Source organism: Lactuca virosa, chromosome 4, assembly GCF_052849685.1.
Source record: "Lactuca virosa cultivar CGN04683 chromosome 4, Lactuca_virosa_CGN04683_v6, whole genome shotgun sequence".
Lineage (NCBI taxonomy): Eukaryota > Viridiplantae > Streptophyta > Magnoliopsida > Asterales > Asteraceae > Lactuca > Lactuca virosa.
The window spans coordinates 510160800-510173654 of NC_136429.1; the positions used below are offsets into that span (position 1 = coordinate 510160800).

At 32.9% G+C, this 12855-nt stretch overlaps 1 protein-coding gene across 1 annotated transcript; it reads right to left on the reverse strand.

Moving 5' to 3' along the window:
* Positions 1-3931: 3931 nt before the first annotated feature.
* Positions 3932-12120, reverse strand: SUVR5 (histone-lysine N-methyltransferase SUVR5). Its single transcript, XM_079046524.1, has 12 exons — positions 11864-12120; positions 10741-11036; positions 9185-9487; positions 8572-8682; positions 8059-8169; positions 5486-7972; positions 5225-5386; positions 4974-5090; positions 4787-4890; positions 4535-4672; positions 4360-4447; positions 3932-4274 (listed from the first exon to the last, which is right to left on the reverse strand). Exons 2-12 carry the CDS (start codon positions 11023-11025, stop codon positions 4167-4169), a joined length of 4014 nt encoding a protein of 1337 aa, XP_078902650.1. The 5' UTR covers positions 11026-11036; positions 11864-12120; the 3' UTR covers positions 3932-4166.
* Positions 12121-12855: the final 735 nt, after the last annotated feature.

Below are 12855 nucleotides of genomic sequence, written 5' to 3' on the forward strand. Positions count from 1 at the left end.
CTTAGGGCAGATGCGCACAATCGATTGTTTGTTTACTCTGAGTCTTGTATAACTTGTATCCACTTCGTACTCATAGAAAGGGTTGTAGTGTCATTTTTACTTAACTTCCATTAAAGTAGGAAATATAGGATTTTCTAGAGGAACATGCGAACTTTTCTAAACAGAACCTACAACTTACAACATTTCACAACATTTTACAACTTACATACATCACTAAAATCTTATGAACTCACCAGCTTAATTGCTGATCAACTCTTTCAAATAACTTGTATTCTCATGAGCCTATTAGACAGGTACTCGTGCTGGGAATTCAGAAGATGGAGCGTTATAGGTTCAAGTCTTGTTTTGTTATTTGTTGATGAATTCTATGTTTTGTGAACACACACATTGTAAACACTTTCTTTCTAAATGAAATGGTTGTTCATGACTTGCTTACTGTATACATATCTTGTGATACTAAACATGACGTCCTCCACCCCCGAACGATTCCGCCGTTCCGGTTTTGGGGTGTGACATTGTCATTCAAAACTCTCCTTTAATAGACTAAGGAGGTACATCGTACAAACTAAAGAGACATTCCTAGGACTGGTTAATAATCAGCTACTGACAACTGATTATCTAAAAGATACAAAAAGATAAGTCTTATGAAACGTTACATCATGAATAAGACAAGAAACAATAAATGTTCAAACACACAGACTGATCTCGGATCTTTACTCCACCTCGGACTGATCTTCACTTCAGACTCCATCTCTATTTTGGAAATTGCTGACTTCAGATCTTCATACTTGTGATTGCTAGGGTTCACTTTTCATGTTTTAACAATATCCCCCTAAATGAACTTAGCAATCTGGTCAGCTCAGTTGGCTTGTTCTTAGATGAACACATGAGCTTTGTACAACTAGTTTCAGACTTCAAGATACCATTGAATTTGACTGATGAATTTTGTCTTTACATGCTCTGGAGCTTCTAACTTTGCTGCATTTGAGATAAACTTCTGAAGAACTCTAGAGGGAACGAGATGCTTGTACAGGACTCAGAAGAAGTCCTTCTTTTTTGTCTTTTTTTTTCAAGTCGACGTATCTCAACACCAGTTCATCAATTGGCCCTTTTGCCAAGATTTCAGCTTCAGGCAGTTTGTAGTCTATCTTTTCCAAGAACTTTTTAGTTCCGAACAAATGAGCCAATTCGAATTCGCATTTGCAAAACTCAGCAACATAATCCTTCAAGTAATTCATTGCAACACGGTAAGCAGCAATGCTCATCTAATCATCTTGATGAGTTCGGAAGTGAGTTGCAATGGTCAGGATGTCGTTCGGATTAATTGAGGGGAAGTCAGCGTCCGTGATTGTGAGCTGTGTTGACTTGTTCTGATAGACATAGTAGCGATGCAACAGACAATCCAAATCAAACCAGATATCTTGGTGATTCTCTTCCGAGACCACACTTCTTTTTGGGGACGTGCGTTCAAGGAGTAGAAAGTCTTCGGTTGTTCTCTTTCGGTTCTGATGATCATTTGAGGATCATCTTCTGGGCGGAGAGAAGCAAATTTGATGTAGAACTTATCGTATGGAGAGATAGGAAGATCGAGTTGGTCCGGATCCTAGGTTGGTAGATCATAATACATGAATGACACTATGTCCAAGTCGTGGATTATTCCTTCACGACAGAGAGGGGACAGCCCTAGCATTGGGTTGGGGTTATCTTTGAGAGCTTGGATCTGAATGCTTTCTTCCAGGGCTTGATCTATTTGAGCTTGGGACCAACCTTCAGACTTTTTGGTGGTCGGTTCGGATCTGTGAAATTCCGAGGTAGACCTTTTGCCTTTGTCTGGTTTGTTGAGAACTGAAATCACATACTGCATGTTCTCATCTATGGTAACCTCTGGAGGAGAAGGAATAAGGGGCTCTTCCGGAATGTTGTCAGGTTTCCGAAGTGGAGAACCTTCATCGATTGGAGCTATTCTTGGTGAGGGAATTGGAGGCATCATTGACTGGGTAGCTCGGAATGCATTGAACTTAGTCTTCGCCTTATCCATTTCACCACGTAAAAAAAATTTAGCATGTTGAATCCAATATTTGATTTTTTCTCCAAATTTCTCTCCAAACTTTGTTTTTGATAAAAGAGATAATAATAACAAATGGTAAGAAGTTTTTCTAAATTTCAAAGTGGATATATGACTTTCGAAAAACGTCTTATACCATTAAAAAAGTTCGAATTTTTTTACATGTGTTTGAAAATTTCGAACTCCTTTATATCGGTAAAAGCAAAATAAAAAATTGTGAAACTTACTTTCATTTCAAAAGGGTAAATAGCATAAACGACACTCAGTTTATACCAAAATTCTAATTTGACACTGTGTTTTTTTGTATCAAATTTGACATTGTGTTTTTCAATTTGTTACAATTCTGACCACTTGGCCGGTCAACCAGGTTACATGCTGACGTGGCATGATGACGTGGCATGCTGACATGATATGCTGACGTGTCAAAATTGAATTTTTTTCGACAAAAAACACTATGTTTTCACTTTTTTTCGATTTTGGCACTAAGTTTATTTTTTTTTAATTTTGACACTATGTTTTTTTGTTCCAAATCGAATATCATTTTTTCCAATTTTGTTCAATGTTGACAATTTTCTATTTGAAACCATATAAATATTTTTTTTAATACATTTAAACCGTATAAATACGTTTTTTCAATTAAAAACCATATTTTTGTATAAATACAAGGTTTTTTTTTACATTCAAACCATAATTTTATGTATAAATATGTATTAGTTATATAAAAACCATATTTTATATTACATACGCAACTTTAAAATGAGTTTGAAGGTTTGGAGGCGTGTAGTCGATCAAAACCCGGATGTCAAGTTTGCAACCCGTGAAATTTTTGCATCTTATTAGAAGCTTATGGTTAATTTGATTCTCATGATATAACTAATGCATATTTATACATTATGCTTTGAATAAAAAAAAAAAAAAAAAAAAAAAAAAAAAACCCTTGTATTTAAATAAAAATGTGGTTTTTAAACGAAAAAAATATATTTATACGGTTTAAAATGTAATAAAAAATATATTTATATGGTTTCAAATGTAAAATGGTCAAAATTGAACAAAATTTGATAAATGATGTTCGATTTGGAACAAAAAAACATAGTGTCAAAATTGAAAGAAAAAATTAAACTTAGTGTGAAAATCAAAAAAAAAATGAAAACTTAGTGTTTTTTGTGGAAAAAAAATTCAATTTTGACACGTCAGCATATCATGTCAGCATGCCACGTCATTAAAACCGACACATCATCATGTCATGTCAGCATGTAACCTGGTTAGGTTGACCGGTCAAATGGTCAGAATTATAACAAATTGGAAAACACAGTGTCAAATTTGAGACAAAAAAAACTCAGTGTCAAATTAGAATTTTGGTGTAAACCGAATGTTTTTATGCTATTTTCCCATTTCAAAATGCCAGAAACATATCGAAATAAGATTTTTTCTATTACAAATGTCAAATTTCAAACATCGAATTTATTTCTCAAATTTTGAAAATGTTGTCATTACTCATCGTCCTGATTCCAAATACCGTACTCTTTTGTCATTTTATATGACTTTATTATACAAATGGCTACAAAAAATTTACTTGATGTCCAAATACCGTACTCTTTAGTCTTTACTCTTTAGTCATTTAATGTTTTTTTGGTATTGAAAGTGAAAAAATAGTTCAGGGACGATTTTGTAGTTTACTAGAGTTGGTGGGTAGAATGTGAAAAAGTAATCAATTAACCTAAACTACACTACGCGATTCCTATATGTTTTTGTTTCTCCTTCACTTTATAACAAATGATACTTTATTGCCCTTTAATTTCTGTAAATCGCAATATTACCCAATCTAAATTTCAATTCACATAAAATTTGATATTTGACTAGCAAAACTAGCAAGAAAAAGTTTTTTTTAACATAAAAGGTAGACAAAAGTGAAACATTATTTTCAAAATATGGCAGATTAAAGGTCAAAGGTCAAAACTTTTCTACCATTTTTCGATCTTGACTTATATATATGTAATAAACCACTACTAATAACCAAAGTTTTATTAAAATCGAGCACTAAAAGTCTAAATCTGAAACCCAAAAAAAAAAAAAGTGATATTATTCACGTTCAGGATTTGATTCAGTGCAAACGACCCCTGCAATTCACAGCACCACATTTGCATTGACACCCTTTGCCAGGTGGCGCCTTGTTCATGTAATCAAAGCTCAATTCTTCACCTGTCGCTATCTGTAACAAAAACAAAAGTTCAGGGACTGTTTTGCAATTTTACTAAAGTTCAGGGACTGAATAAAGGAAAAAGTAAAATTCTTACATTTCGACTAGCATATAGACCGATATGTGACAATTCAGAATCCAGACTTTCGATAAGAACTTGATGGTTTTCAAGATTTGGAGAGCAGCTACAAAAAGAAACACGATCATGACAAAAGGGTTAAGATTTAGGGATTAGGGTTTATACAACAGTAAAAAAAAAAACGTTTTTTTACCTGTGATTTATGTAGCGTGAAACATTTCCAAATTTTGTGGCATCAATGGCGTAAGGGGCTTCTCCCTCAATTAATCGAATCATGTCATTAATGCGTGCATCAATTTCATATATAAATCCGCAACCTTCTCGATCATACCTAAATTTCCATAATTTTTATAAGAATCTTGAAATCTTGATGTTCAATATACAAATAAAAGATTAAATTCATTTAGAATTGAAAACCAAAAAGTCAACGTGAAGAAAGTCAAACCTATGACGCCTCTTCTTCGCTTCATGTTCATCTACAACCTCTCCAATATACTCGCAAATAAATGTTCCACGATCGATTGGTTCTCCAGCTCTTACCCCCCAACCCTGTGTGTTTAAAAAATTAAATTATTTAAATAGAAATTTTATAGATTTATTAAAAATAAAAATACGAAGTAAGTGAATTTTACCTTGTCTTCTGTTTTGAAGACCTCCAATTTCACTTTCACCCCATTTTGCAAAACTCGATTTTGACAGTTTTTATTGCAGCTGCAATTCTTGTTGCATTCGTATACTAGGTAACCCTCCTAAAATATATAAAAAAATAAATAAATTACAATTGGGAATATTTGCAAGAATAAATACATTATTAATTATCATGAATCAATAGAGATTCAAAATCTTTTTGTTTTAAAAAGGTTAAGCGTAATAAATTAATTACCTCCAATATGATTCGGCCTTGATCATCATAAGGAAACCTCCCTTTCATTGATTTTCCATTTATATCCTTTGCATCTTCATAATCATTATCAAAAAGATACACATGATCACACCCTTTTGGAGAACATGTCGAATGTGCACATCCACACCCCAATTGTAAACTCTGTAAAAGAAAATCCAAAATCCCAAATCCCAAATTAAAAAAATCAAGAATCTAATTTACAATCTTTTACAAAATCAATAACAAAAAAGTCAAACTTACCCTCAATCCAAAATCAAGAGACTTATCAAGCAAAGGCTTTGTAATGTAGGTAAAGTTTTCCCATGGTAAAAAAGTTTGACCATCATCACCATCAGCAGAATTATGAATTGACCCCAAAAGATGATCATCAACCACACACGCGATTTGAACCGATTCCATTCCGAAGCTTATATCATCACACAAAACAATTGCTTTTTCTGATTCCGGTCTCGAATGGCTGAAATTTATGATGTAATGAGACTCATCCATCGCCCATTCCCCTGTCACGGGATCCGGAACACGTGATTCCTTCGCTTCCGTCTTAGGACCCAAAACATCAGTCGGAATCGGAATCGGAATCGGTGATTCCGATTCCGTCTTTGGGAAATGATCGGAATCCGTGATTCCGTCACACCCTTTTGGACAAACAAACCGTTCTTGATGCCACTCAATCAAAACATTATGTTCACTACAAAGTTTTGCAGCCTTGAGATACAAACGTTCGGGTAAAACTCCATATTTCTTCTCCATTGATGCTTGAAAGCTTTTTCTACAACAAACGGATCGAGCCATGGATAAAATCTCAAGATTTCCCGGATAAAGTTTTGTTTTGTTGATCTTCGAGTAGAGTAATTTCGCGACATTTGCACATTCTGACTCTTGTAATCTTCCAAGAATCACCGATTCCGGTGATTGAGATTGGAATTGAGACCGGAATTGGAATTGTGTTTCCGATTCTATTATTTCTTGGAATGGTGCTTGAATGTGTTTCTTTCTTAGACCTTTTTTGAACCGAGGGCGATTTAGTCTTCCTGGTTTTAATTTGTTGGAAAAAAAGGGGACACCCCTTTTTGGGACACGGGTCCCACTAGGGTTTGAGTTTGAGTTTGACCCCATGTGAGCTGCTTGATGGTGTCTACCAAGATCAGGTAACAAATCAAACTTCAATCCACAAAACCTACATATATATTTCTGAAATCCACCTTGATTATTATTATTATGATGATCAGAAATTACGTTTTTGCCCTTGAAATTGGCGGGATGATTTGACACCACATGTGACCATAATTGGTCAGAATTCCCAAATCGGTTGCCACATGGGATACATTGGTAAAGCATGCATTGGTCAACAAACTGGACATGGTGTCTTTCAAGAACATGTCCTTCCAAAAGGGTATTTTCGGAAAAAGTATCGAAACATATTGCACACACGTATTGTTTGAACATCACCCGAGCTTCCTTTTTATGATTTTCAATGAAATGTTTCGCGAGCATTTGGTCATCAAGAAACTTCAAAGAGCAGATACTACACTTGATGTCACTTCCATCATCATTTTCAACGTGTGCTTCCAAAAGGGTATTTTCGGAATTTTCAGGAATTTTACCATCGAACCCGAAAAGACGAATGAGTCTTTCTTTTTCACTGCAAACTAATTTGAATAAAAAGTAACGGGTATTTTCGTCTTTTGAAGCTTCAGACATCACCCATTGAAGCTGGATTTCTTTAGGAACAGGGGATCTTAAAGACAAGACACTTTTAAAGAACCTGTAAAACAACTCACACGCTTGGTGTAAATGACGTTTTTGGGCATGTGATTCACAGCTTTTAAGAAGCTCAATAAACACTTCTTTTGAAACAATCCTACTTTTTCCATTTCTTGCCCTTTTGAGCCAATTTGGCAAGTGTTTCTCACAGTATAAAGTATGCTTTGTTGGACTTTCATTACACACAACTTCATTATCACCTATACATTTCATCCCTTCAAGATTTTCCTCATTCCGAAAATGACCCGAAACTACAATTTCTTGACAATTATTACCCCCCTCAAATAACAATACATCTTCCACCTTTCTTTTAATTGTTTTGTTTTCAGGTATGGGAGGTGAAATTACGATTACGTCCTTGTCCTTGTTGATTCGATGTTTTTTACAGAAAGAAGTCCCTGGGAGTGATCGATGCTTACATTTAGTACCTAAAACAGTTGTGCCTTCACACATTTGGGGCTCCAATTGGGGAGTGACATCTGTCCTTACATGATTGGTTGAAAAACGAGATGCTAAATGTACACAACAATAAACATCTCCATCATTCGCCCATCTAACACATCTTCTTCCTTTAGCTTCAATAAAAGCTGTACACTGTTTATTTCGATCATTAAACCGAGTTTCTTGATTCCCACTTTCAACTACAATCTCACCCCATTTATCATCCCTCACAGGCCCATTAAAGAATCTTGAATCGGTTTCAACGGGAAATGACGGATTTACCCCTTCGGGTTCTAACTGTGAAGCTCTACGGATTTCAAGTTTGGGGCGTTTTCGGGAAACTTGAGGACTTGTGTTTGAGAATCCATCATTTTGTTGTTCAGATTCTCCATTGTTGAATGAAGGATTTGAGATTGAAAACATTTTCATGATTTCTGGTTTTAAAGTTTTCCATTCGGTTACAATTTCGGGTGTGTTTGTAAGTGTTTGCACTTCGTTCCAATTTATAGCTTCCCCTAATTCCTGAATTTATGTCAAAGTATTTAAAAGTGGTGAACTTTATTGATATTTAAAGAAAGAATGTGATTGTGACATTGTGTAGTGTTTACCTCTTTTAGCAATTCGATAGATTCGGCTGTTTGAGCATTTTGACATTTTTGCACCCATGTTTCTTTAGAATGTTCCAACCAAAAAGAGTCTATGAACCTTTGTAATATCATCTGGGAAACAAATTTGTAATATTTATATATCAACTTTTTTATATTATATGTAAATACAATGTAAAGTTTAACTCTACTTATATGGAATACTACAAGAACTTGTTTAAGGGTATGCATGTGCATGAACTAATCCATGGAGTTCTCTTATGTATAATCTTCACATGTGTTTAATGTAACTTTAAAACTCAAATAAATCTCCCAAAGATTTTACCATTTTAATGCTAAGATTTTGTAACTTTTTCTTCATACACCAACTTCCATGAACATACATACATGCATTCATGCATACGTGTGTTTCCCTAGATGTGTTTTTGTGTGTATATATATCAAGATTACCATAATTCTCAAAGATAACACGTATACAAATAAAGAAACATCATTTTAAAAGCAAGAAACACTTACATTTTCAAGTTTAAGAAGCATATTTCCAAGATCCGAATAATCTTTACATCTAGAAGCTTCCAATGCAAAATCCTTCCACACTACCACACTACGAGCACTCTCCTTCAAACCCTAAAAGAATCCAACATAGCCCATTAAAGAACATTGAATAACAATGATAATAATTAGGTCAAATTGTGTAAAATATCAACTTACTTCATTCTTAATACCAATATAGCCAATGTACTCTACTTTCTAACCATAATAGCAACGTATTTACATTCCTTTATGGATAAAAAATAGGGATAATGACATAAAAGCCCTTAAGTTTTCAAGAAATATTCGGTTTTACCCTTTTGCGTATTTCTGGTTCATTAAAGCCGCAAGTTTACAACTTTCTTTTCATTTTTACCCTTTTTGCAAGTTTATAAGGTAAAACCGAACATTTCTCTCAAACATAAGGGCTTTAATGAACAAAAGGGTAAAATTGAACCCAAAATACGCAAAAGGGTAAAACCAAATATTTTTAGAAAGCTTAAGGGCTTTTATGACATTAACCCTAAAAAATAAAAGTACATTGTTGTTTCTTGAAATTTGGCCTAAGAATAAGAAGAAGAAGATGACAAAGACAAACCTCGGTTGTTAATTGTTCAATGGTGTTTATCAAGGTAACAGCAATCTTTTGCATGATAAATCTTCTTGCAACAATCAAATCTTTGACTATTTTGACTCCAATATTATGTGATCTATATGCAATTGGCTCAGGGAATTCATTAATGGGGCGAAGAAGCAAAACATCAGCCCATGAATAATTTCTTTTTCTTGGAAAAAATATAACAAGATATTGTTTCCTTTCATGAGTAGGTTTTGCTCTAATTGTTGATAATGGCCAATCCGATCTTGCACATCTTATCCCTGCTTGCCACTTCCCTCTCCACTATATTTTCAAAAAAAATAAATAAATAAAAAAACATAAATCGATAATCTTGATTGAAAACTATGCATTAAAAGGGTTGTTTCTTTTGTTTCCATTAAGTAATGATATCTGTTTGGATAAAGTGTTTGTATGCATAACGTCTGTTTCTTTTCTAGACCGAATAAACCATTTAAAAGAGAGACAAAATGACCATTTTACCCTTACATGTTCACAATATTCATCAATTTTTACAAAATGTTAATGGGATATTGACGTAAAAACCCTTATGTTTTTTCCAATTTTACCCTAACATCACTTTTTGATGCGTTAAAATCAGAACTTTGCAACTTTTCTTCTAATTTTTCCCTTGTTACATTCTAGGTTTACAGGTTATCATAAAATAGAAGTAGCAAGAAAACCCTTAAGTTTACAAATCTTTTACGTTTTTACCCTAACTATGTATTTTTTTTCCATATTATATGTATTCATGCAGAGAAAACGCATTGATACACGTAAAAAAATGTTTAAGTAAACATCGTGTTTATATTTTTTTTAAATGCTCTTTCTTTATATACGCTTTTTTTTGCTACTTATATGGTTTAAAATGTAAAAATACGTTTTAGAAGTAAAAATACATTTTATAGAAGGATAAATACATATTTAGAAGTATACATACATTTTTTAGACGTATAAATACATATTTTTACGTTTTTTTGAAGTATAAATACATTTTATAGAAGGATAAATATATATTTAGAAGTATAGATACATTTTTTAGACATAAATGCATATTTTTATGTTTTTTAGAAGTAAAAATACATTTTATAGAAGGATAAATACATATTTAGAAGTATAGACACATTTTTTAGACGTATAAATCCGTATTTTTTATGTTTTTTAGACGTATAATATGTACTTTAGACGTAAAAAAATGTATTTATACTTCTAAAAAACGTAAAAGTACGTATTTATACTTCTAAAAATGTATCTATACTTCTAAATATATATTTACACTTCTAACAAACGTATTTATACTTCTGAAAACATATTTTTACAAACACGTATAATATGTAAAAAGAACATACTTAGGGTAAAAATGTAAAAGATTCGTAAACTTAAGGATTTCATGTTACCCTGGAAACCTTTAATAATAGGTCAAGATTAGTGTCTTAATACATTAATCCAAGCTTTTTGGCTTAACTAATTAAGTCAAAAAGAAACAACTCATGGAATATATATATATATATATATATATATATATATATATTGTATACCTTCACCCAAACTGCCATGGGTTGATCTTGTTCAAGCCATTTGGGCTCTGACTCACATTCCTGATTCCCACATGCCAATTCCAGACTATCAACTCCGGAATCATGAGTGTTGGAAGATAACTTTTGGTCATCATCAGATGCTTCTGTGATTCCGATTCCGATTCCAATTCCAATTCCAATTCCGGTTCCATCAGCTAGTTCATGTTTGACATTGTTTGACCCTCCATCATAAACAAAAGCTTTTTCAGAACCCTGATCTGGGCCATTACGTGGAAGCACTTGCATGATTTTAGATTCTGTTTTACCATATAAACCCCAGAATTAGAATTTAATGAACTGATAAAATGATAAATGAATCTAATTTAGCTAAAGTTAACACTCGTATGTAATGTAGAATCTTTGTTCTTCACAGTTGAGTTCAATTTTGCTAGTTTTTGTTTACAAAACAAGAACAAATAAACCCTAGAATTTGAATTTAAGTTAAATATGTGTATTGCCGTCGTTGGAAAAAAAAAAAAACCCAAATTTACAGGAACCAATTTTAGGTTTTTGGAACAATCTAACGGAAAATAGTGTAACGATTGAAATTACTACCCAATTCCAAGTATATACGTTGTCAAAACAATAAAATCGAAGAAACCCACAAATTAAAATACCCTAATCAGCATAATGTCGAACTAAATTCGAACAAAAACCCTAAAAAAAAAATAAACCCAAGATTCTGACACATCAATTGCATGTTTTGCTGTGACCTAGAAACAAAAAGTGGGTCCAGATCAAGAAATCCCCATCAATTGATTGACCTGACCCATCTACGAAACCCCGAATTGAATCACAAAATCATCGGTTAATAATCTTGAAAGTCGAAAAATCAACAGTTTCTTGAATCGAAGTCATACATACATTTGTGATTCACTTAGTTTTTTTTTCATTTGGGCACACTTAAAAATCTGTTCTTTTTTAGTCTAGGGTACAATATTATTTGGGGGAAAACGTCACCAAGAACATGTACATAACTACATGTAATAGATATATGAGTCTATGACAATATATATGTATATTTTGTATGTATGTATATAAATTGGGGAAGATATAGAAAAATGGTGGCCTTATGTAAATGTACCTTTTGCAGTCGGGGTGTGAAGATCACCTTTATGCCATTGTTGCGGGTGGATGTGGATTTGGTATTTTTGTGGTTAATTTGTTATAAAATATAATCCAAAAAAGATCTTTTTTTTTTTTAATTTTGATGAAGATGGGTATAAACTATAAACTAAAAAGTGGGCATGTACCAGGTCCAAAACGAACAAGAAGACCTGGATGTGTGTAGAGAGAGAAAGAGAGAAAGAAGGCGATGAGAGAGAAAACAAATGGTGGGTTTTGTGTGAGACTTTAAAAAAACAAAAAACAAAAAACCCTAAAATTATGATTTTTTTTCTATTTTTTATTATAAAAAAGGTTAAAAAAAATAGTGCTAGTGAACGTGTATCGTAACGGTGGTACAAGATTGGGAGGCAGACGGTGTGGTCGAGGTATGTGTGTGTGAGAGGGATTTATTTTTTATTAATTTGTTTGATTTTTTTTTTTTTTTTTGCATATATTTGTAAAAAAAATAATTAATATTTAGATTATTTAGATAAAAGATCAATATAACATAATACTCGTGATCAATGTATTGTCTTTTCTAAACGTAAACACGTGTAGTTAGTTGTTTAAATCAACCTTGACCAAAGTTTTGAATGTTCAAAAGCATAAAGAGTACTATCCACCCATCTAACACACACAAGCATATGGATATGATATAATATCACATGGTTTGAAAACACATACCATAAAGAACAAGACTCGAATTTCTTCAAACATCGGATAAATCGTTTTTAGTAACGTACAGGTATGTACTATCAATAGATCTTTCTTTATGGTATTGTCACTATATGTTGTAAAAAGGCGAGCTACACGTTTAACACTTGTTTATATGTAAAAGGTTTAGTGTATATGTCTTTGTATATGTTTGTATAGGCTCTCGGCCTTATGAATTTATTCATGTATTCGGCCTATGGCCTTTTGTATTTCCATATATTACGTTCAATACATGATATCTCTTTATGGGAAAAT

Bases quoted from the DNA above. Each gene is read 5' to 3' on its own strand.
- SUVR5 (XM_079046524.1), bottom strand. From the start codon at position 11,025: ATGCAAGTGCTTCCACGTAATGGCCCAGATCAGGGTTCTGAAAAAGCT. The intron at 4,673-4,786 runs GTTTGACTTTCT...ATGGAAATTTAG, and splicing joins GCGAAGAAGAGGCGTCATAG to GTATGATCGAGAAGGTTGCG. The intron at 4,448-4,534 runs GTAAAAAAACGT...TTCTTTTTGTAG, and splicing joins TCACGCTACATAAATCACAG to CTGCTCTCCAAATCTTGAAA.